The sequence below is a fragment of the Cydia amplana genome, chromosome 21 (assembly GCF_948474715.1).
Source record: "Cydia amplana chromosome 21, ilCydAmpl1.1, whole genome shotgun sequence".
Lineage (NCBI taxonomy): Eukaryota > Metazoa > Arthropoda > Insecta > Lepidoptera > Tortricidae > Cydia > Cydia amplana.
In genome coordinates, this window is record NC_086089.1 from 4,870,608 (window position 1) to 4,895,745 (window position 25,138).

The 25,138-nt window shown below is 39.0% G+C and overlaps 3 protein-coding genes and 1 long non-coding RNA gene across 5 annotated transcripts in view; 2 read left to right on the forward strand and 2 right to left on the reverse strand.

The window, feature by feature from the left end:
• Positions 1-4,160, forward strand: part of LOC134657850 (focal adhesion kinase 1) — an 82,856-nt gene extending 78,696 nt beyond the window's left edge. Inside the window, exons 26-27 of the mRNA XM_063513429.1 lie at positions 2,195-2,305; positions 3,647-4,160. Coding sequence (XP_063369499.1) covers positions 2,195-2,305; positions 3,647-4,160 — 625 coding nt within the window. The remainder of the gene's footprint in view (positions 1-2,194; positions 2,306-3,646) is intronic.
• The window catches only part of LOC134657883 (uncharacterized), a 485,626-nt gene that overhangs the window by 46,779 nt on the left and 413,709 nt on the right, over positions 1-25,138 (reverse strand). The window lies entirely within an intron of this gene.
• Positions 10,843-13,568, reverse strand: LOC134658255 (elongin-C). Of its 2 annotated transcripts, none has more exons than XM_063513869.1 (4): positions 13,418-13,568; positions 13,076-13,161; positions 11,917-12,124; positions 10,843-11,021 (listed from the first exon to the last, which is right to left on the reverse strand). In XM_063513869.1, the coding sequence occupies exons 2-4, from the start codon at positions 13,155-13,157 to the stop codon at positions 10,880-10,882; spliced, it is 432 nt and encodes a 143-aa protein (XP_063369939.1). In that variant the 5' UTR covers positions 13,158-13,161; positions 13,418-13,568; the 3' UTR covers positions 10,843-10,879. The 2 variants fall into 2 exon arrangements, with proteins under 2 accessions (XP_063369939.1, XP_063369938.1); XM_063513868.1 differs by having other exon boundaries at positions 11,917-12,133.
• On the forward strand, positions 14,069-16,352 carry LOC134658004 (zinc finger protein 628-like). The gene has a single exon (XM_063513600.1). It carries the CDS (start codon positions 14,440-14,442, stop codon positions 15,940-15,942), a length of 1,503 nt encoding a protein of 500 aa, XP_063369670.1. The 5' UTR covers positions 14,069-14,439; the 3' UTR covers positions 15,943-16,352.

The following is a 25,138-nucleotide window of genomic DNA, read 5'->3' on the forward strand; positions in this document are numbered from 1 at the left end:
TTACGGTGGCGACATGTGGAAAGCACCACGGCGTCATAACACACCGTCATCCATCAAGGTCAAAGCAGCAAATTTGAAAAATGTAGGCGCGATGGGATAACGTCCCATAGAAAATTTGAATTTCGCGCCTTTTCCTACTGACAAGATTTGCTTGATCATCTATAATTTACTCGGAGGATGACATATCATCAGAAGAGGAAAATAATCGTAGTACGGAATCATTTATTCAAATCTCGTGTCATTTATTCAAAATGGCGTCACCGCTATCTAATAAAACGTTCACGAAACTATCGACAAGGTCATGACGGCCGTCATCTTACGTTACGTTGACAATCAACGTAACGTAACGCCGTCTAGGAAACCGCGCCATCTTGTTTACATAGACAACGTTCTAGTGACGTCAGTCAACGCTATATAGCGGCCGTAATATGACGGCATCGTTTTCGGAGGAATCCAAAGCTTTAGCTAGATCGATTTTTCGCCCGCGAAAACTCTAATTTCAGCAAAATCGTTAGAGCCGTTTCCGAAATCCTCAAATTATATACATAAAATAGAATCTTATCTACAAGAATCTTCCAGAGCGCGGAGCAGTGGTCACAGTAAACCGTGACTGACAAAGGATGCTGTTTAAAATGTTCTTAGTACCTATCATACTCTAACGATAGATGTCGCTACTCGCCTACCAAAGGCGATTAACATATTCACCGCTAGCGACCCGCTAAACGGGTTCTTTTTTCGTACGCGTACAAAGCGGAAAAAACGCGCTATCCGCTTCAAATGTAGCGGGGAAATCTCATCTTTATTTTATTTTTAACCGACTTCCAAATCTAAAAGGAGGACCGGAGTTATCAATTCGGTTGTATGTTTTTTTATTTTTATTTTTTTTATTTTTTTTATTTTTTTTTATGTTTGTTACTCCATATCTCCGTCATTACTGGACCGATTTTGAAAATTATTTTTTTGATTGTATGTATATGCATACAGATTGGTCCCGTTTTTGTCAAAACCCAGTTCTGATGATGGGATCCATGAGGAATCGAGGGAACTCCTCAAATCTTAAAGGCACACATATAGTGATTTTTGTATTTTTATCAACAAATCAAGCATATACATTCAAAAAAGTGACATTTGATGAAGTGGAACTGCTGATGATGATCAGAACAGAACTCTTCAACGACGCATAGTTCACGTTTGGCGATTTGTCCTCTTCGTTATGTTTGTTAAGCAAGTTAAGTTTTTAAGCCACAATTTTGTCAAGGTCGAGTTTTGATGATGGGATCCACGAGGAATCGAGGGAACTCCTCCAATCTTAAAGGCATGCGTATAGAGATTTTTGTATTTTCATCAGAAAATCGAGCATTTTCATTAAAAACTGTCGCATTTGATGAAGTGGAACTGCTGATGATGATCATAACGGAACTCTTCAACGACGCATAGCTCGCATTTGGCGATTTGTCCTTTTCGTTATGTTTGTTAAGCAAGTTAGGTTTTTAGGCACATTTATGTCCATCTCAAGTCCTGAACATGGTATCCATGAGGAATCGAGGGAACTTCTCAAATCTTAAAGGCATCCGTATAGAATTTTATATATTTTCATCAGAAAATCAAGCATTTACATTAAAAACTGTGGCATTTGATGAAGTGGAACTGCTGATGATGATCAGAACAGAACTCCTCAACGACGCATAGTCCACGTTTTGTGATTTTCAATTTCGATTTTGACTTGGATTGGGCCCCGGACTCCGGACTCGGACCCGTACTCGGACTCGGACCCAGACCCGGACCTTGACCCGGAAAACCACTATGATACCTAAACTAAATCAACCACTATGATTACCATAAAATGTATACATATTACCAAATAAAGTATAAGCACCGTTAAGTGGGTTAGGCTAGTAGTTAGAGAAGTCGGTTTTTTTCTATTAAAGATTATATTTTATTTTATTCGGGATGCTTACTGCCTAATATACATAAGTTGATAGACTTATCCACTAAATGCAAATTACAAGCTTCCACATATATAATGCTAATTAACAAAAATATAAATGTCTCGAAATAGCAAAATATTACACTGTATAGGTAAATAGAATACACGTTAGAAATTACGAACACAAACTTAAGTCGGGTATAGTTAACTATCTATTGACGTCGTTATCGTGTTATTATTATTTATTTATATTATTATACTTTGCAGGGAGGTGGAGATGGCCCATCAGGTGCTGAGCAAAGACATGGCGGCGCTGGTGGAGGCCATGCGACTAGCGCTCCAATACGCCGCGACCACGCTACACCACGAATACACCAAGTGAGTATCAAATATAAGCTTCTCCGTAACATACAGGATGTTTTTTCAACTTGTACTTTGGGACCAGCCCTGTAATTGCGAAAAAGATATAGTCACTACGCAAAATATGGCTAATGTTACAAAAACACTCAGCATAAGTAAGGGAATGTAAACCGTACAAATAAAAACTGGTTTACATTTCCTACTCAGTAAATATGTACTAGATAAAGATAAAAGATAGTTTATTCAAGTAGGCATAATTACAATGCGCTTATGAACGTCAAATAAAGCTAGGTAGACCGGCTCCAACCCTACACCTCTGCCCCGAGAAGATTTAAATCCCCCCTCAATTGGAGGAGGGTATCCCATTATGGGACCGGCAACAAACTCGGCGGGACACATCTTTTCAAAAATAATTACATCTTATATCTTACATCTTGCTAACTCAATACATTAGCTGCATCTAGGCGAAATGCCATTGACTTTCGTATTTGTCTAAGGCCCACTTGCATCATTCCACTAACCCGGGGTTAACCAATTAAATGTGGAGTTACCATGGTTAACAGTACAATTTGACACTAGGTTAAAGGTTTAACCGCTAAACAATTCACATTTTTGTCGTTCGTTATTTATTCAGAGACCATACTTTTATATCCGCAACGCAGGCTTCGTCAGGTAAACACAAACTTACAATCAGCTACAGGCATCGTCACAAAAAACTACAGCGATAAAATCCGCAACAGGCTTCGTCAACTCACTCTAAAAATACACATTAATAACAAAAAAAAAAAAAACCTACAAATAAAATACACCCTCCAACTCACCGCCAGCAGGCAGTGTACCCAGCAGGCTAAAAAATAAAATAAAAATAAAAGTATACCGCTAAACCCCGGGTTAGAAGGATGGTGCAAGTGGGCCTAGTATGTTGACGATAAATTTATAATTGTTGATGATTTTTATTGCTTGTAAAACAACTTATTTACGTACTTAACGACTAAAAGTGCCCTTGTGGCCTATTTATCCAATCAATGTTTGAGTTTGAATCCCAAAGTTTTGTTTAAGTTTGATTTAATGTATTACTTAATTACCTCGTGAAGTTGGCTAAGTGTAAGGCCTGAGTGGACGCTCGAGTTGTGCGTGCAGCGGGGCGGGGCGTGCGGCGTGCATGTTAAACAAATGCAAGCGTATAGGAGCGGCCTTAGTGCACGCTGCTCACGTCACGCGTGAGCCCACAGCCACGCTGCACGCCGCGCCGAGCGAGCGTCCACTCAGGCCTTACACTGAGAGTTAAAAAAAAAACCATAACTCACCCAACATTAATTTTTCTAATTATCAAGTTAGTAATTAATTTATTTATTCCAGAAATATGCTCGCGGCGGCTCATGTACTGGCCATGGACGCGAAAAACCTCCTTGACGTAGTCGACTGCATCCGCGAGCGCCACCCCGCCGTCGACTGGCGCGCCACCCTCCCCGACCCACTCTCCCCCCAACCCCCCCACTCCCCCCAACCCCCCCACTCCCCCCAACCCCCCGTCCAAGAGGAACCTAAACCGGACTTCAAGATCAACCAACCCGTTACTAGTCAAATACCTACCGACCTACCTAAGGACCATAGCAGCCTCCCCGTCACTTCTAACCGGGTCTCCGCTCTGATACACAACTACAATCTATACGGCAATATTAGAGAGCAACATATCTATGGGAATTCCGATGTTGGGGGGTCTTTTCAGCACTCTTCGAGTATCGATGAAAAATCGCCCTTGGAATCGGTCAAAAGCCGCGTACAAGCTATGTCGGGTAAAATCGACTCGCCGCCCATATACTCGGTCAGCAAGAAGGTGGTTGTAGAACAGAACGTGACCGAGCAAGGTTGAGCTGTGTTCGCTTGTAGTTTTTGTTTTTGCCGAGAGATGGCTTTACGGTTGTATGTGCGGTGGTTTTGAGGGTAACTAGAAACCAACTTATATTGGCGGTATTCCACATGTCGTATTTCTTATGCTCTGGTTTCCTAGCATAGCGGTGTCGTCATATAACGGCCGTCTCCATACAAATACTACGACATCCATATCTAGCCGTATTATTTAGTATGGAGACGGCCGCTATATGACGGCGCCGCTATCCTAGGAATACCGATCTTAAGTCCAATGTGTATTTGCGTCTCACGTTTTGCTTTATGAGAGAGTGAGACGCAGTGACATTGGACCCAAGAAAATGGACAGGTGGAATACCATCCTAAGACGTATAGAAGCGAGCGACGATAGATAAGTTAGATAACCCATAATTTAGCAGGGAATATTACGCAAAAATCATAGGGAGCGCCACTAGCTCAAACAGTAAACAAACCGTCATATTTATTCGTAACAAGTAATCTGTGAAAACATGTCAAAAAACTGTCGGCATAGTCAAAGTCAAAATATACTTTGACAGTACATATGGGGCTACTTTTCCGCACTAGTGCGTAAAATAGCACTTTTCGTGCGTATGTAGAAACTTTAAAGTGCCATATGTACTGTAAAACTTTGTTCGATACACGTGCGAATAGGTAATTCGCAACTCGTGTCGATTTAAAACACTCCCTTCGGTCGTGTTTTAATTTATCGCCACTCGTTTCGAATTTACTCTTTTTCGCACTTGTATCGAAACTAACTATTTCATGTAGGCCTAGCAATAAGCACTTATGAATCTTATGATACATTTATACACTATATATAAGTTGCTCTATAGTTTACGGTTTGTGTTAGTGCTGCACTCTGGCGGCAGAACATTGCAATAATACTCCCTATTTTGTAAGTATATTGGTGATTTTCACAACTTTAGTCGAAAAGTTACAATATCGGCCGTTTCATTTTCAACGTCGCTTCTATACGCAGTTATTCTCAAACCAGTAGTGACTAGTACTTAACCGCGATACTTAATTTTGTTTGAAGTTAGCAATGCCGCTTCCATTTCGTTCCGCGACTTTAAGCTTGGAAAGACAATCAATAGATTGCTCAATATTCTATGTACCTAGTTGAATAGATGTCGTTTAAGTCCTGAGCCAAATAATTGTCATTAATTTCTTTCACATATATATGTTTCTTTAGAAGTATTGGACTATATTCACGCTTCTTTTTTAAGGGAATTATATCCAAGGCAAGTTCTGGTTATTACGATACGATTTTCTATTGAGGAAAGTTTGTTAATCGTTTAGTAAGTCGCTAAAATTCGAAATTAAAACTAGTGACATTATCAAAGTAAAGTGGACTCCAGACTAGACAATTTTTCGCCAATCTGATAAAATTGTCCGATCGAATCAAATCCGATCAAATCAGCAGGTGCGGACACAAAAATGCCAATTTTCGAAGTTAGTATTTATGGAATACAAATTGGTGATTAAATTGTGTACGTGTGGACGCTAGGTGAGATTGGCGCCAATTATTTTCCTGATCAAATCGGTCGATTTGCCCAGCTCGTTTGCGTCCGCACGGCCTGATTCGATCGGACAATTTCATCATATTGCGAAAAATTGTCTCGTCTGGACTCCGCTTTAGTTCGCTCAATAGAAAATTGAATATAATATATCACATTATGCGTTACTTGTTATATCTATCAACATATCATCAACGGCATTGTTGAGCTTCAAATTATTATGACGTTTCAAAATCGAAAATTATAAACTTTTAATGAAATTCAAAGATTCTTTCATAGCTCAGAGTTAGGTGCAACTGGGTTCTCAAAAACGAGCATAAAACATTACGAAGTTAAAACCGATTGATAATATTAATTTGTGATATTATTGCCAATAAATTTTACCTAATTCGAGTTAATATGGGCAACAGGTAACAAAAAACACAATATTCAGTAATGAGCCTAATTTCATAGAAAAAAAAATTGTGTTTTTGGTTGTCAGTGTTGCCATACGTATAATATAATAAGCATCAGCACATTCCTTATGATTGCACCTACCGCGTAAGTTTTGTAATTACTCATACAAATTTTATATTTTTGGTGTAATGTTGCAGTTTTTATACCGCGCGAGCGATTTGAATCTTCCAGTAAACAGTAAATAATGGAATTGTATCGTATTATTTGAATAAGGCGCAGCGCACATGGAGTCATGCCATAGACAAATAAATATTAAAGAAGCATAAACTAGTGCAAACATTCTTGGCCGCGAATTTGTTGTATTTAAAGATTTCAATTTGGTTGTCAAGCGCTAATGTTTACCAATTTAGCCGCTTTCCGAAACTTTTAGGCGTCACATTTTGGAAGCCGCCATTTTTTATGCTGTTGGGTAGAGTTACAGTAGAAAATGGAATCTAAAACTGTGACCCAGTTTTACCCAAGTAGGTACAATGGGCGCTAATGGGTTAAACTAAAAAAATTGTGTCTGTAATATTAATTTACTTTTAGGCGTACTCGTTGCATATGGTAACACTACATGTGATCTGTGAAAAGAACCTCTGTGTTGTATATTTTCATTAGTTAAGGTGCCTTTAACTGTCACAACTTGTAAACTTTTGCATTTAATTTCTTCAATATAGCCACAGCATTTAACTGGACTCAGATTACTTTGTAAAAATGTACAAACCGAATTGATTCATAATTATTATAATTTTTAATCCAAAGTTTTATTGTAAGTTTAGATCTCAGGGACTGTATGTATGTCGGTTAGTTTTGTAATTAAAAACAGAATTTATTTATTGATCAACTTCGGTTAATGTATAGTTTTCCTAATGTGTTAGAGTTAAGCAGGATTCATTCCAAAGTGAAGGTATACGTCGGCGGCGGAGCTTCGAGCTTGCCATATCAGAGTGTTGGCTTCGAGACTATGTTTTACCCACAGACAAGACATCCTCTAGACTGAGCATAGTAGCGCTACCCCCTCTGCCACAAATATACGGTAGTTTTACTCTATTTTCGAGTCAAAGTGTCTTTGTGTGACGTCCGTGTCTTTGAACGGACCAATCACGGCACGGGACTCGCTCACCTCGTCCCCCGCACCCCAGTATTTTTGGCAGCATCGGTTTCATGAAATAATTGCTCTAAACTCTGTCTAGAGGATTCCTAGTCTATTTTTTACCTAAAAAATTCTATTTCTAGGTTTTACCTAAAAAAATTGTCTTCTAAAATGTCTTATTATCACAAATATTGCCTAGAAATGAGGCCTATTTTATCCTATAAAAATAACAAAACAGGTAACTACAGAGTATACAATATTAGGTCGAAAAGCCAAGACTCGCACACACCTAGTCGACTGCCGGAGATTATTTACAATTATGAAATATCTAAATATAGACGTGAACTGGTTTTCGTTTATGCATTAAACTAAATAAAGGACAAGTCAATACATATCTTGTTTTACTTAGCCATCCTGAATAATATATCTGTATTCAGTTACTACCTTAGGATTGGGGATTTCGCCATGCATGCAGATTTCTTTTCTAAATGCTTTTTTTACCGAAGAGCTACCTATTAGTCTAAAGGGAGCAATAATCAATAAGGCGGGTTGGTCACACGAGCTGTTTTTCCAAAAAAACCGGCCAAGTGCGAGTCGGACTCGCGCACGGAGGGTTCCGCACCATCAACAAAAAATAGAGCAAAACAAGCAAAAAAACGGTCACCCATCCAAGAACTGACCCCGCCCGACGTTGCTTAACTTCGGTCAAAAATCACGTTTGTTGTATGGGAGCTCCACTTAAATCTTTAATTTATTCCGTTTTTAGTATTTGTTGTTATAGCGGCAACAGAAATACATCATCTGTGAAAATTTCAACTGTTTAGCTATCACAGTTCGTGAGATACAGCCTGGTGACAGACGGACGGACGGACGGACGGACAGCGGAGTCTTAGTAATAGGGTCCCGTTTTTACCCTTTGGGTACGGAACCCTAAAAATGCCCTGGATCTAATAGATATATGATATGACAATAGGGTCACTGAATAAATTCAGATACTTATTGTCTTTGAATCTCTATGGTCACGGAATGTCTGAAAAGATTTGGTTTTTTATCCTCACCATACAATTCAAACGAATCAATCTTATTGTGAAAAAGTTGTATCGTTTGGACCAGCCGCTGGCCATGCTCAACTTTTTTTATATGGCACACAAAGGTTTTTCCCCAAGCCAGGCGTGTCTCACTCCGCGATTTCGTCGCTTTGCTACAGGTAGCTAAAAGTACATCCGTTCCGGCCCCAATTTTGGGGAAAGCCATAAGCCGCGCGTGGCGCTGTCGCCACCTAGCGACCATATCTGTGCTGATCGTAACAGACGCGTTTTGTTAGAGAGTGAGTCTTCTGTACTTAGTACTATTATTTATTCTGTAGCAAAGGCGAACGAATAAATACTGTTTCCAAGGAAACATTAAAAGAAATAAAACATGTTTACAAATTAAATTTACATTTTATTAACAAAAATACAAAGCAAAGACTTCAAGAATTAGTTTGATAAAATGAACATACCAGAACATGTATACTTGTAAAGTTGTAACCATACGCTATGTACAAGATACCAAAACTAAATTATGATTAAATTAGCGGGAACAGAGAAAAAACCCCTCTTTATAGATAATAAAAGGGTGCCGCACTTTTTTGCCGTCTGTATTGTATTTATTTACAGCTCAAAATAAAATGCAACTACATATTACCTTTACCTTTCAATATTACAGCATTGACATTGAAAGAAACACAGTATGACTCTTGTCAGACAGTACACAATTTATACTTTCTGCCATTTATATAAGGATAAGGCTTATTTTCACCCGGCCTTAATAGAACCAATTCCACAATAAATAGTCATTTGATTCGACATGACAATTTGACAAACGTAGATTTCTGTCATGACCTGTGGAAAAGATTAAACGAAGATTAAGCCGTACTATGTTTTTTTCTTTCTGCTATTATTAGAAATTCCCTAATACTTATAAAATAGCTGATGTGTTTCTACCTCAGAGGAGTTAAGAAAGTAAATATAACGACAGCATTTCATACAACCTTATGGCTTACGTAGCTTGCGTTTACAGTATGGTTGTTTAAAGAAGTTTATTATTCCAGCGCTTCTAGAAACTATACAATATTAAATATGTTTGATTTTACTAATACATATCATAGGTATCTGAATCATATCTACATACTCTGAACTACAGACAAGAATCCTTAACCTTTTGACCGCCACGACTATCTTATATCACAGACAATATTGACCTTTATTATAATGTATTAAGGTTTATTAGGCAGACTGATCAAAGGGTGGTCACTGGTCAAAGGGTTAAAGGCATATTAAAACGCTTATAAATGTCAATGTTAACTTAAAAAAGCTTTCGAATGAGTTTACCAGTGATGTTGGCGTGTGTGAGACATTTTTACACATGACAAAACGGTCAAATGATCAAGAAAATACAATTGTAATATGTACTATTAGCACAAAAAAGATATGAGATCCAAAAAATCGGTTGATGAATTTATGTTTCTGCTATGTTGGCTTCACTATCACTACATAGTATAAAACAAAGTCGCTTCCCGCTGTCTGTCTGTATGTATGCTTAGATCTTTAAAACTACGCAACGGATTTTGATGCTTTTTTTAATAGATAGAGTGATTCAAGAGGAAGGTTGTATACTTTGTTAACCCGTGCGAAGCCGGGGCGGGTCGCTAGTAATAAATAATGCTTGAATGAATTATATTTTAATTACAAAATTGTTCAACTACTATGCATCGCCACGTAACAACAGTACTGTATGTTACATTGGAAGACTAGTTTGAACGAGATTTGTGAATAAGGTTGATTTGATAATATAATCTAATCTATAACCTTTAAACGAGCAATTCTTGCATATTTATTTATTTATATATTTATCTATTTATAGGTATATATATTTCGGGGATCTCGGGAACGGCTCTAACGATTTCGATGAAATTTGCTATATGGGGGTTTTCGGTGGCGCAAAATCGAATCTAGCTAGGTTTTATCTCTGGGAAAAAGCGCATTTTCGAGTTTTTATATGTTTTTCGAGCAAAGCTCGGTCTCCCAGATATTATAAACTTTAAATAAATGTCATATACTAAGAAAAAGTGACCAAGGCCTCCAGTTCCCCAGGCTGGAATCGAACCAGCGTCCTCTGCTATCGCGGCAGGTGCCCAGATATTGAATTTCTAATGCAACATACGGCTGTTATGCGTGGTGAGGCAGCAATATCGTCGAGACAATATTTTTGGCTACTTAGGAAAGTAAACCTTATGGGCTTTAAAGTAAAAGTTAAACTAAAAATGCCCAAGGTCTTGCAAGAAAATCGAGTTCATTGATTTTGAACGTTCAAGTGGCGATGCGTTCACATAATTAAATTGCCACCGGCTTGTCCAGTTTGAAAAGTAAGTTAGTTCAACTTCGGCTGGCAAGATGGAGATTTTACTGATGTACCGTCGGAAAGTTTCGAAAACTGCGAAATTTCCACTTGGAAAAATTTAGGCAACTCACATTTTCGAAATTGTCCATTCCCAGAATGAAAGTTTCTTTCGTTTCCTGTGAAATTTTCTACTTTTTTTGAAACTTATCGCCAATTGCACATCTGTAGACATTTGAGCCGCTTCGCCACCGTGTGTAGATATAATTGGGCAGCTCAGCAGTCGAGGAAGTTGGCCGCCATGAGTAGCTCCAGGGCGATCTCGGGCGCGATCGGGAACTCCGGGATCTCGGTGGAGGAGTTCGTGTAGCGCACCTTGTACGTGAAGTACATGCACACCTTCTGGAGTACGTGGGATCTGTGGGGAAAACATTAATTTCATCTTATACCTTTAAACGAGCAATGTATATGACACCGTAAAATTGTGAACCCGTTAGTTTATAATCTAACGTAGGTTAGGTTAGTTTATAATCTCCCTACCGTCAGTTTATAATCTAACTAGCGAGATTATAATCTGACGAGTGTTTACAATTTTACGGTGACATATATATATTTCGGGAACCTCGGAAACGGCTCTAACGATTTCGATGAAATTTGCTATATGAGGGTTTTCGGGGGCGAAAAATCGATCTAGCTCTAGATCTTATCTCTGGGAAAACGCGCATTTTTGAGTTTTTATATATCTCCCAGGTACTCTTTATTGAAATAAAATGAAATTACACATTCATACAAAAATGCGAAATTAAAAGCTATAAATAGAGCATCTACAATCACAAGCGTGTGAATAGGGGTGTTTGGCTTGGCTTGCAAGAGCTTGTCGACGATCTGGGCCTGGTTACGGGTTTTAAAAAAGAGGTATAAAATAAGTTTTTGGCACAAGCTTTTATCGCTGACTGTACTTTTCTTACGACAGACAACTAATACTCATCGAGACAATTCTAAAAACCCCTAACACAATTAGGTTGCATTGTTTCGTCACAGAGTTCCTATGGCCACCTCCTGTCTTCATCATCAGATCGGTTCGACAGTACCATATTATTGTATTGTCATCAGAACTACATACAGCTGCCAATTTTCATGACACTACGATCCTTGGAAGATGGATAAATTAGTTACCTTAGATTCCATTACATACATAGTTACATACAGGTCGACCTAATAACAGCTTGTTAAAAAGAACATCGTCCAGTTCCAAAGTTAGTTGAAATAGCAAGTTATGTGACAATCATATAAGTATTTCTTGCTAAACTTACGGAATCTCCCTAAAGTTGACTTCGTTGGCCTCATTCTCTGCAAACTGTCCGGGCCCGCTGAGCATAGCCTTGATCGTGCCGGACGTCAGCGCATGCTCCCGCTTCACGATGAACTCGTGCCCGTCTGAGGAGACCAGCTTCACGTACATGGCGTCGGGGCCCTCGCAGCCTCCGTACACCTTCTCCTTCTCTTCAGAAGCAGCAGATGCTCCGGAGCCTGTGGGAATTTTATTGTGACTTTACTAAAAAAACTTTAAATAGGGAACTGTAGGGTCAGCACAGAAGCCCCTTAATTATTGGTGCGTAAATGTCAAGTTTTAAGTTTCCGATTTAGGCCACAAGATGGCAGAACATGCAACGCGCGAGGGTGTGTTTACTGTAAAGCAAAAGAAAAACAAATTATAAGAGAAATCCTCCTAGATAAAATTATACAATGATTTACTATGTGCATGATTTTGTTATACATTGTTTCTGATTTGGACCATGCATGTTTGGCTGCCAAATAGTCCCCCAATATGTACCTATCAGCCTTCAACATTAAAAACTTTTTCAAGTAATTCTTATGAGCTGAAAAGGTTAATCTCAACCCTTACGGCAACTTTAGATATTATATGGCAAAAATGACCAGGCCTCCTCAAAGTGCAAAAATTCTATAAGGGGCTAAAACATATTCAGGGAATGTGTCATAAAAATGAATGTGGGAATGGTGGGGCTAATGACACTTGAACTCTACACACACATTTTCTGATAGCAAATTTATTTGCTTGAATTATGTCATTCATACAATTATCAAGATCCTTATTGCATCTTTAATGATAAGCTTAATCCGTCTTATCTTTGAAATAGCCATTCCAATCATTTGTAATTTGGTGTTAATCATATTTTTTACAAAAAAAAAACAGATTTTATTTAGGCTTACAAGCTTTATACAATATTATTCTCATTGGCTTTCAAGGGCCTATAATAGGCTGTCCCTTACTTTACGATTTTCAGAAATAAATAAGCATACCCCCCTAAATCAGTTTCTTTTATCCCAAAACAGTCTGTAAAAAAAATTCAGGTCATTCCTGTAACTGTAACCCGTGCCGACAGTACAGTTTTTCAATAGGTACCTTTTGTTTAAATTGGATAAATTAATGTACCTATGTAATATAAATACCTGGAGCAATGCTAGCCGAACGTTCCTCGATGGCAGTAGCGGAGGCGACGGGCGATCCAGCGGCTACGTTTTGTTCCGACATGACTCTGTAAGGCAGGCAAAACATGCATTGTAGGTATCATCAACATCTTCCAAACCTGAACGTAGGGTGTGTGATTTACATATAAACTACATTCCATATGGTGTTGCCTTAGTCTAGCTATTATTGTACAGTAGAGACCGTACAAGTTTAGAGCCAAGAACAAGAACAGAAAGCGTCTTAGTTACAGCCATGAAATAATTTGAGCCATGACTAGTGCCTGGAGTGTATATGAAGTATATCATATCGCCGATGAGACTTACCTTTCGGTGTTAGCTTACAGTTTTATAATAAATCAATACTCTAAATGTAGATTACTGTTTGATTATTTTGATATAATTAAAATAGAAATGATCAGGTTATTTTCAACTATTTGACAGTTTTCAGTTTTAATTTAAGGCATAGAGCATAGCATAGTGTCTTTTAGTTTTTTTAAGGGTAAGATCGAACTGTCAATGACTAATTTCTCCCAAGGGCATTTGTATAGCTGGTCAACCAAATCTTGTCAGTAAAAAAGGCGCGAAATTCATATTTTCTATGGTACGATATCCCTTCGCGCCTACATTTTTCAAATTTGCTGCCTTTTTCTACTGTCAAGAGCTGGTTGACCAAGTATAAATTTATTTTTTGCGCAATTAAAATTACGATATTTAGTTATAAAATGCTTTGAAGCATATAAGATTCAGTGCCTTAAATATTTTATAAATGTAACTAATCCAAAGACACGGATAATACAATATTGCAATTCAAAATAATTAGTTAATATACGTTCACCATATTTTATAATACATTTTCTCTATTTTATAGCAGCTTTGGTCAAAATGTGACGGTTTATTTATATCATTATGATTAATAAAATCAATGACATACCAAAGGCATCATCTTCATCATTATGATCACATCACTAGATGAACCATAAATCCCGCGGACTTTTTTTGACATGGCTCTATGGCTTCATTATTTTGACATTTCGATGTCAAGCGCTACGTATTTCTTTAGAAAAGTCCTTTTATCAATCGTTTTTAGCGATTCCTCTCCTTTCTTCGTACGAATAAAAGCGTAGGGAGATAAGCTCGACAAACGGTCTGGTGAAATTTGCAAACGGGACCGAGAGATACGTCCACAGCCATGTGACACGAATACGAAAAACTGCTTCCATACCGTCAATGTGACAGAGATGTTTTCTGCCATCGCGACGAGCGAACGCCACCGCGGAGCCGAGACGGCCGCGACGCGAGCTACCCGGACGGCGATATAGGGCGAGCGCCTCAAAAATGTGCGCGAGATGGCCAGTCCGCCTCCGAACCCTAGAGCTGGCGCTGGCGGGGACGAGGGCGGCGGGCGGGGCGCGGACGAGGAGTCCCCGCCCGCCGCGCCGAAGACGGTCCTAGCGCCGCCGCCCGCGCCGCCGCCGCCCTCGCCGCACGGCCCGCACGGCACCAAGCTGCACTACGTGGCCCTGGCCGCGCCCGGGCCCAGCGGCATCAAGCAGTGCTTCCGCACCGTGAAGGCGGCGCGGCGCGTGCCCACGCTGCCGCGGCGGCGCGACGACGTCGCCGCGCCCGAGCCGCCGCCCGCGCCGCGCGAGCGCCGCGCGCGCCGCGACCGCTCCAAGCGCCACGTCTGCGGCACCTGCGAGAAGCGCTTCTCCAGCCCCGGCAAGCTCAGCCAGCACGTCCTCTCCCACACCGGCGAACTCCCCTTTTCCTGCGACCTCTGCGATAAGCGATTCAACTCTAAATTCAAACTCGTCCGCCATAATCTCATCCACAGCGAGGCCCGAGCTTTTGCGTGCAACGTCTGCGGCAAAACGTTCAATAGAAAAGATCACCTCACTAACCATGTCAGAGTTCACAATCCCGTCAAAAAGCTGTACACGTGTGAGCGGCAAGATTGTAGGAAATCGTACACTTCTCTACTTAGTTATAGGAAACATGCGGCGCTGCACTCGGCCGAGGAGGGCAACCTGCAGTGTAAGATCTGTGATGAAGTATTTACCACTACGCAAGATATAGTTTACCACCTTAAAGTCCATACGGGTAGTCGGACGGTCAAAAATGAGACAGATAAAAAATTTACTTGCACCTATTGCGAGCGACGGTTCTTTACAGCGAAGGACGTGCGGCGCCACCAAGTCGTGCACACTGGCCGGAGAGACTTCCTGTGCCCACACTGTCCTCAAAAATTCGGACGAAAAGACCATCTAGTGAGACACGTTAAAAACGCTCATCCCGAAGAATCATGGAGATCCGCAGCTGTCGGCACCTCGAAAGACCCCACCCCAGAAGCCTCTTCATTTGAGGAAATTGTGATACCCGAGCCAGCATCCTATACCGAGTATGCAATAGAGAGTCCAGATTACGCTTGGAAATCACCTTCGCCAAAAGACCCAACCCCCGAGGGCCCGACCAGGGTGCCCTCGTCTGATATAATCGTGGAGATTCCGCCTGATTATGATATAAAGATGGAGCCGGTGGAAATAAAGATAGAGAGGGCCACGTCGCCAAGCTGCGAGCTTCTGCCGATAGACTTCCCGGTGGTGTTTATGGTGCCGCCGGACTTGCCGTACCTTACGGAGCCGCTGCCCGAGCTGCTACCCAGTAGTTTGATGCTCGACGACCCCGGGGAAGGGCCGTCGGGGCTGGCGTCGCAGATGCTGAGTATTCTGCCTGAGGAGGAGCCTCGGGAAGAATCGGGTCAGCAGCGGCAGCGGCTGCCAGCCTTCACGCAGGCGTTCCAGACCTCGCAGAGCCCCAAGCCGCCGCCGCCGCCCCCTCCGCCCCACTAGCATTTATGCTACCTCATTAGGTAAGTGGTCTAGCTATAGAGTATGGAAATGTTAACGGACTCCGCGTGAGACAGGTATGGGACCGGTTATTGCCAAATTGTATATTTGTACGTGTCGGGTATACCAAAATGTTTCCGAATCCTACATGAATAAGTGGTCTAGTCGTGTATGTACTTTCGGAATTGTATATTGTTTATTTATAGCGTACATGTGGCGTTATGGAGTATTATGGGACCAACTCTGAGCTAGGGTGCAGTAGAGTAGTTCTCGAGGGCCTTTGATCAGGCCCAGTTGATACTGAGCTAATTTTGGCGAAACGAGTTGTTGAATCTCTAGGAGCATTCAGGGTACACACTATTAACCAAAAACTTGCAATATGAGCGCAACTGATGCTATATTTTCAATTTAAATTGTTTGACATAGACAACATAGACACTTCTCCATACAAACTGTAGACTACGGGGATGAAAATGGAGATTACGTTTGTGTGGAGAAGCAGTCACGAGACGTCTTTTTTCCTCGTAACCGTTGGTGCTACCGCGGACGGACGATGGGTAGGTAATCCAACAGAATAGATGCATCCAGATTTGGTGAACAAGTCTCGAACGTAGGTTGCGACTGCTCAAAACGATGCAGTTCGCGACTGGTTCACAATTAATATTATTAGTATTTAATCACCACTTTCAGTGGTTGAACACTTTGAAAACTTAAAAAACTTATTCTTAACTTTTTTCTTTAAACTTTGAACAAAAGATATGCTACTTTGTTTTATGAATGGTTTAATTTAAATTACATTGAAAGTAAATGTTCATTGTAATGTACTTTTAGAGAAAAGGCGGGATTCCACCAGTGTGCGGCACTGTGCGGCACAAGCATATTCAGTACTAAAATGCTTGTGGCGCACAGAGCCGTACACTGGTGGAATCCCGCCTGAATACTTTGCGTGTTTTTCAAATGCTTCGACTGCACTTTTTGTCCAGCGTCGTTTTGAATATGCATATAAAGCACTACAGACACCATTTCTCAATTATTTCGGCAATTTATTGAAATATCTGTACCCTCGACCCAGACCCAGAGGTTCAACAGCTCGTATAAAGGCGGCATGCTATACAATATGTTTTAGAGGTGCGTGCCGTCTTTAGAGAAAATTATATCGAAGCTAGTATCTATTTATAATTGATTAACTGCTGGAGTGGCATTACATCAGATCTGTTAAGGTAAAGAAAATAGTCTTTCTTAAGTATAGTGTTCAGAAAACGGTAGTTGCATTTGTAACATTCAGTTCCACTTGAAAGCATGAGACACTGGATGCAATAAAAAAAAATCATAAATACCTCAGAAGCGGCTGCTTCCTTAGAATTAAGACTTATTTTAATTGGTTCTGAAATTCAGCTACCTATTTGGCAGGCGAGTTATCGGGCGATAGAAATTCATTGAAATGATGAATACATTACATTACATTGATTAATGGTATGACGCAAATTTCAAAATAATAAACATTTTAAAACCATCAAAAACCCAATAAGTATCATACAATTTTTAAGTAGTTTTGTTATATTAGTTTCTTTCGCTCGGAGCTTGCTAGCATACTAGTGTTTATCCGTAAAAACGTTTATTCGCAGTTTCGCACCACTTCGTTGCGAATCAAGATTCACAAGATTGATTTGCGAATAAAGGCTTCTACAGACCTTGCAACTAATGGCATGCGATTTTAGATGATTGCTGGTTAAGTAAGAGCAACGAATTCAATCAAGCGATCAAATGCCGCAATGTATCGCAAATGGCGTGCGATTATCGGTGAAGTTTGAAGAGGCCATAAGTCGGATGCAAAGCTAGTAGGATATGCAAATTAATCAGAAATATCAGAATAGAAGTTTCCCGCATATTTTGGATAGGAATGCCACCTTTGGCAAGCAAATATTACAGCATAACATTCTCATACAACAAATGTGCCAAAAAATATAGAATCAAGAATGTTCTGGAATGGTTGATCGTGTTCTTTATTTTTTTCATGTGATGCTGTGATATCCCTGTCATATTAAATAACAATGACAATAAGTATGAATGTTGAACTCTCGAAAAAAAGTGCAATCGGGGATTTTTTGCTAATATTCTTTCAATAATTCTATTTCAAAACTGCCATTGCGAATTGTCTTGGCATGTGTTTTAGGATTATAAGCCAAATTACATAATATACAATGATTCGAGCGTGTCCGATTTAGGTAGGGAAATTCAACTTGGATTTCGAGGGAAAAGTGCGTCCACACCAAGTTAGCGAACGACAACGACCAGTAACGAGTTCGTTAGTCGTTCGTTGGCTCGGTATGGACGCGGCTGAATGTTAGACATTATACTGGATCATAAATTGCGGACGATGGTGAAATCATAATTTAACATGTTTTTCGAACGAATCGAGCAATTTCGATCGATGGATATTTGATGACGTACAAAAATGTATTAACTACGAGTGCATAGATGTATGCCACCAGCTTTTCGCTGAAAACAGAACAGTGGGAAAGTCGGGCTAATATTCTCAACCAGGCATTCTCAAAGATTCAGGATACGCGAATTGATTGACCAAGCGAACCATTTAGTCTATCATTTATTTTTTAACACTGGTTTTTGCCCGCAGCTTCGTCTACGTTGAATGATGATAAAGGTTTATAAAAACTATCCTATGTCCTTTCCCCATACTAAATTTCATCTAAATCGGTTCAGCGGTTTTAGCGTGAAGAAGCAACAAACAGAATTTCGCATTTATAATATTTGGGATTTGAAATTAATTACATAGCTTGTTGTTGTTAATACATTCTTACTTGAATTGTCCGTTAAACTTTCAAAAAGCTAAACTGAAAAATGGGGAATGCAATTAATCAAAAAAGTTAGTAGCTTGGACAATGTAAATAGACTAGAGTATAGAATTTCTGTTCATATGTCCTCGCTCTCATTGTGACTATCGTGTGACAAAAATAATTAACAAATAAAATTACTATCAAACTATTAATCCTGAAATTGTATGCGATTGACGTCATCAAATATCGCAGCGATCGTGTTACCTGACTCTATGGCGCATATTTCTAAATTTTTTAACATTTTTATTCGTAATTTTTCGCGGTCATGTGTAATCCGAGTTTTTGTGTTGACTGACTTTTATCAGCAATATTTCGTTTTCCGATGCATTTTGTTTTAGATGCGTAAAATTGTCAATACTATTGAAACAAAGTTGAGTCAATGACTTTAGAGATTAACTTGTATCTTAGGTAACCATTTCAATATGATCCATTTATGTCTAGGAAGGAAAAATGGCGAGATCCAAGTTGTACACGCTTCGTAAATATAGATATATGTAAATAATTCAATCTTTCTAGGTTAATAGGACTGTAAAAAATTTGGTCAGGGCGTCCGCCGCACCGCTTTGCGCTGACAAGTGAACGCGCTGTTTAGCTGCAGATATTTGGTTCGTTTTCAATAACTGCCTAAAATTCATTTTCAAATTCAATTTGCTTCAGCACCATGTAACTAACTGTTAAAAATGGCACTGAGAGTCTAGTGCGAAAATCTAAATTTCGTTATCTGTTTGTCTATCGCTCGAATATGCAAGAGAGATATAGAGGCAGATAACGAAATTTCGATTTTCGCGGTAGGCCCCACTGATATCTGAATATTGAACATATTTGAATTATTTAACCCTTTTTATGATTAGAAGCGATTTAGCGTCTATACACGGCAATTCAAAATTCTGTGTTATACATTCAATGAGTAAGACAAACATTTGACTGTCATTTAACTGTCAGTCCATGGGTTAACGTGTTTAGCCTTATTGTAAGATTTAACGATTTGACGATTACAGGCGGTTTTGAACTTTTGAATTTTTAGAAGCCGGATGTTATGGATTATTTTTACTAGCAATTCGAAAACATAACGATAATTCATATTTACAACCAAGGCTCCCCAAGATGAAATTTTAATCGCGACCAAAAGAATATACATATGGGATTGGGGAATAAAACTTCTTAAAATAAAAATACAGAGAATTAATTAATACCAAGCGGACGCCCTGTTAATCTACCTCAAAGCAAACTTATAATTACGTCTAGATTTTAATTGACTACGTTAGGTTAGTGAGAGTTAGATTTTTCTATGTCTGAAGCGACCATACTGATGGTACCTACAGGTAACGTAATATTCGCTATTAATTGTAATGTAAGTGTGTGCTGCAATATCAGAAATCTTTATTGATATATCCTTTAATATGTATGATTATATACTTCGCTTTATCGTTATTGTTAATTTGCAATTTTTACTATTGAAATGGCCTCTTTTTTACAATAATGCACAAATTGTAGGTTCGTTATAAATTTAACACGCCTGTCATACGTCTAAAATTTTAAATAAGTAGTTAATAATATTTTATACATTTATATCCGTTTTCATAGCTCTTAAATGTATTATATACATTAAAGACATAACTGGTACGTACTTGAGTTCCATTTCAATGGTCTAAATTTCGTTATTCAAATTATCAATATTCTTGGCATCAAAAAGTCCACGTTCAAATCACCCTCATTATAAAATCGCGGACTAAAAACACAAAAATATCTAAAAATAATAAAATATATAAGTTAGGCCCTAAAATTGCGCATTTCGTTACATTTTGGAAGTAAAAAATACATACATCCCCAGATAAAGATATCAGAAAAGATTTCCCGCAAAATGTTCTACGAGTACAATGTTCCATAATAGTTATTATAAGGGGATATGTCGCATTGTATTTGATAAGCTGGGTAGCCACCGAATGATCCGGTCAAAATTCGCAGTTAGCGTTTTATTAGATGCCAGACTTGTGGCAAAATATTGCTAAAATGTATGTTAAAAAGTAGCCAGCCAAATATGGGTGCTAGGTGGCTTCAAAATTCGGTAATGATTCGGTGGCTATCCAGCCATAGATGTTTTGGAAATTCCTGCGAGGGTGGACCGCGCACACACTATTATATTATGTTATGTGTTCACGTGTGCGGCGGTCTTCCTTGGCCCTAGTCATGTTCAATAGCAGCACATAAATTATTCTCAAATAGGCAGTTACACCAAGTGATATTTACCAATCTACAAGGGGTTTTCAAATTGGTCGCACACAATGTACTATTACAGTTCATTTGCAACAAATTAGTTTTCGGGGCATTCCAGAAAGTTATCGCGTACGTGACGCTATTTTTGTAACACTTCTGATATAGCTTAGAAGCCGATATTTGGCATGATAACTTTTGATAACTTGACTTTAAATTCAACGGTATACATATAATACAAAACTTATGAAAATAACTGCCATACGCGTCACGTCCCCGACAAAGTAGACCTTTTTGTGGAATGCTCTCCCTGACTACAATATGTCAAAAATAAGTAGTTTCCAAGATAAGACCAATTAGAAAACACCCTATATATGTTGGACGTGTAGTTTACGATTACGATCAATAAAAGGTGCAAGCCAGAGTACAAATGTAACAAATAGCATATAACTCGCATATTAATAATAATTTATGTTTTCCTTGTATTTTATTAGTATTGATACAGAAATATACAACGATATATGCAATATATTTTTGTAATGTTTTAGATTTAATATATACAATAATCGTTAACATATCAAAGATACAACTTTAACAGTTTGTTACGTCTTATATATTTAATATTGACAGTTCAGTTGTATTTATTTATTGACAGTTGACAGCCGAGCGGGGCACATAGTGCCCCTGCCCTTTTTATTGGTGAAATTTGTTTATATGCATAATTATTGTTAACTTGTTTCCCAGTTTGTAGTTTTTATGTTTAATCTGGCGACGAGTGTGACTCGTCGCATTTATATTTTTGTAATTACAAAAGTTGTGTAATACCAAATAATTATACATTTACTACGTTTACATTTTGTAAAGTTCGAATATTGGTAACTTATATTTTGTCTGTAGGTTGGTAACTGCAACGAAAACCATTTTACCTTGTGGTATAATAGAACGTAGGGGCCTTATTCGATAAAAAGTGTATTTGAAACAAATTACAATGAAACAATATTTTTAGAAGTCTATAATATTTTAATAGAAGGAATCTATTTTTGTTACGCTTTTATGAGTAATTGAATTTTATATAATAATTAAAGATCAAAAATATGGAAGATAAATATGACATGTTGCATGTTGGAAATTGATTTGTACACTCGGACCGTAACACATTCATTGCCACAGCCAAACAAGACATCCGCGACAGGCCACAACAATTTCGTCATATAAAGCTGTAGTACCACGATCCCGACTAACGGGTCTTCCGGCCTGGGAACGAAATCATAAAATACCCCATAGTCGGGTTTTCGGCACTGAATGTGTTAATATAATGAAAATCTTTAGGAGCGCGCTCGAGCATTAGTTGAACATTAGGTAAGACACCAGATTTTCCCAGCATGTAAGGTACCTAACTTAGACATAGGTAATCTAAAACTTGTTAGGTACGCAAGCCGAAATCGTTGATTTTGTGTCACGTGTACATTCCGTATACGCTTAACTTTGCCACGGGATATAGAATTTATTATCTCCTTTTCGCAAGATCCCACTACCCAGCACGCACTAACCCAGGGGGCAACTAGTGGGGCATTGGCCCTAATGCGGTTAGATATTCTCTTCAAAACTGCCGACCCCTGTACTAAGTACTAACCAAAATATTTACCATCCGTTTCCAATAAATAGGTACGTGGGAAGCATAGAAGCCTGTTTTTACTAGCTCCAAAGGTTTTCAAATCAGACTTAGGCCACAAGTAGTGTTGGTAGACTAGTCTTTTGAGTCTAAAATTGAAGAACTCGACTTGTTTTTACGAAGCTCAGCGTTTAAAAAACTCAGTTCCGAGTAGAGTCCTTTATTGAGTCTTTTTCCGAATAACGACTTCGTCAAAAATGTTCTAAGTTTTATCAAAATACTAATAGCAGTAATTGTATCGTGTAGTGTACCTAACCCATGAATGTAACAGAAAGACAATGCTTTTTAATTCTTCTCTGAAAATGACTCGTCAAGTCTCTACCAAAGACTCGGGACTCGAAAAGAATTCTAGTTTCGACTTAATTATATGAGTCTGAAAAACTGAGCCGAGTTCACACATTCATTGCCACCCAGCCAAACAAGACATCCGCGCCAGGCCACAAACATTTCGTCATAATTATAAAGCTGTAGTGTAGTACCACGATCCCGACTATCGGGTCGTCCGGCCTGGGAACGAAATCATAAAACACCGATAGTCGGGTTTTCGGCACTGGATGTGTTAAAGCATAGGACACAAAGGATTCCAGTAATCAACACTAAGAGTAGTGATGGGTAGGACATCAATTTAAAATGAGTTTGTATGAGTACCTCATTTTCTAAAATGAGGTGTTACAATGTCTTACTTCAAATGAGGTGAGGTACTAGCATATTTTCAGCGTCAACTATTCCATTAATTCCAACGGTGACAAAAATATTTCATGTATATACATATTTATGTATTCATCACTTCCTTTATAAATAAATAAATAGTAACATTTAATTGGAGTGCAATTGTGGAGGTTAAGAATAGAACTTTTAGGAGAAAGATAATTTTAGAATCAAGTAAAATGAATAGAGGAGTGAAGTAAGACATTTTTGCGGTACGAAGTACTGCGACAAATTAACAAAATGAGTGGTACAAATGAGGTGCCTCACGAGTGAGCGACTCAACACTAACTAAGAGGCAGCATCTTAATATTAGTATCAATATCAAGTTATTAAGTAATATGTACGCCACGTGTTTGGACCAAAGCAAAAAACCCTTTTTAGGGTTCCGTACCCTAAGGGTAAAAACGGGACCCTATTACTAAGACTCCGCTGTCCGTTCGTCCGTCACCGGGCTGTATCTCACGAACCGTGATAGCTAGACAGTTGAAATTTTCACAGATGATGTATTTCTGTTGCCGCTATAACAACAAATACTAAAAACAATAAAATAAAGATTTAAGTGGGGCTCCCATACAACAAACGTGATTTTTGACCGAAGTTAAGCAACGTCGGGCGGGGTCAGTACTTGGATGGGTGACCGTTTTTTTGCTCTATTTTTTGTTGATGGTGCGGAACCCTCCGTGCGCGAGTCCGACTCCCACTTGGCCGGTTTTTTAAAATTATTCCTGCAGTGTCTCTGTATAATCAGTTTCCAACAAACAGTTGCATAAGTGTGGGTATACTAACACGAACACAAGGTGCCCGGCGAACAATAATAATTATAAACGTTGTACCTGGTTTATAATAACATGTAATATGGTCTTGTAATAAATATTTTGGACATCATTATGTATGTTTTAATTATTTAGCCCAAACCGTTTTCAGACAAGGTGTGCCTCGCTACGCTTGGGATTCTGTTATTCCTTCGCTTCGTTCAGTATTCAATGTACGCCGATGCTGTAAATATGTAATTTTGCTCCCTTGCGACACAATCTACTATTGCGGTTCAGACACTATCAGAATGTCATGAACAATATGTGGGTTTCCATGTGCAATAAGGACCATTGTATCTGAATTTCAGATAAAAAATGTTATTATTGCACTTGAAGCATAAGGATGCCTTCTGTGATGAAAGCCACATATTGTCATTGCTTTTTGTGTAAGCTTTGGATTCCTCCGAAAACGGTGCCGTCATATTACGGCCGCTATATAGCGTTGACTGACGTCACTAGAACGTTGTCTATGTAAACAAGATGGCGCGGTTTCCTAGACGGCGTTACGTTACGTTGATTGTCAACGTAACGTAAGATGACGGCCGTCATGACGGTGTCGATAGTTTCGTGAACGTTTTATTAGATAGCGGTGACGCCATTTTGAATAAATGACACGAGATTTGAATAAATGATTCCGTACTACGATTATTTTCCTCTTCTGATGATATTTCATCCTCCAAGTAAATTATAGATGATCAATGATCAAGCAAATCTTGTCAGTAGGAAAAGGCGCGAAATTCAAATTTTCTATGGGACGTTATCCTATCGCGCCTACATTTTTCAAATTTGCCGCTTTGACCTTGGTGGATGACGGTGTGTTATGACGCCGTGGTACTTTCCACATGTCGCCACCGTAAAGACGGCCGTCTTTTGCGGCCGCTATATGACGGCACCGTTTTCGGAGGAATCCAAAAAAAAAAATCCTCCAATTTTCACATTAC

Bases quoted from the DNA above. Each gene is read 5' to 3' on its own strand.
- LOC134658255 (XM_063513868.1), bottom strand. From the start codon at position 13,157: ATGTCGGAACAAAACGTAGCCGCTGGATCGCCCGTCGCCTCCGCTACT. The intron at 12,134-13,075 runs GTATTTATATTA...AAATTCCCACAG, and splicing joins TTCGGCTAGCATTGCTCCAG to GCTCCGGAGCATCTGCTGCT. The intron at 11,022-11,916 runs GTAAGTTTAGCA...TTTTCCCCACAG, and splicing joins GTCAACTTTAGGGAGATTCC to ATCCCACGTACTCCAGAAGG.
- LOC134658004 (XM_063513600.1), top strand. From the start codon at position 14,440: ATGGCCAGTCCGCCTCCGAACCCTAGAGCTGGCGCTGGCGGGGACGAG.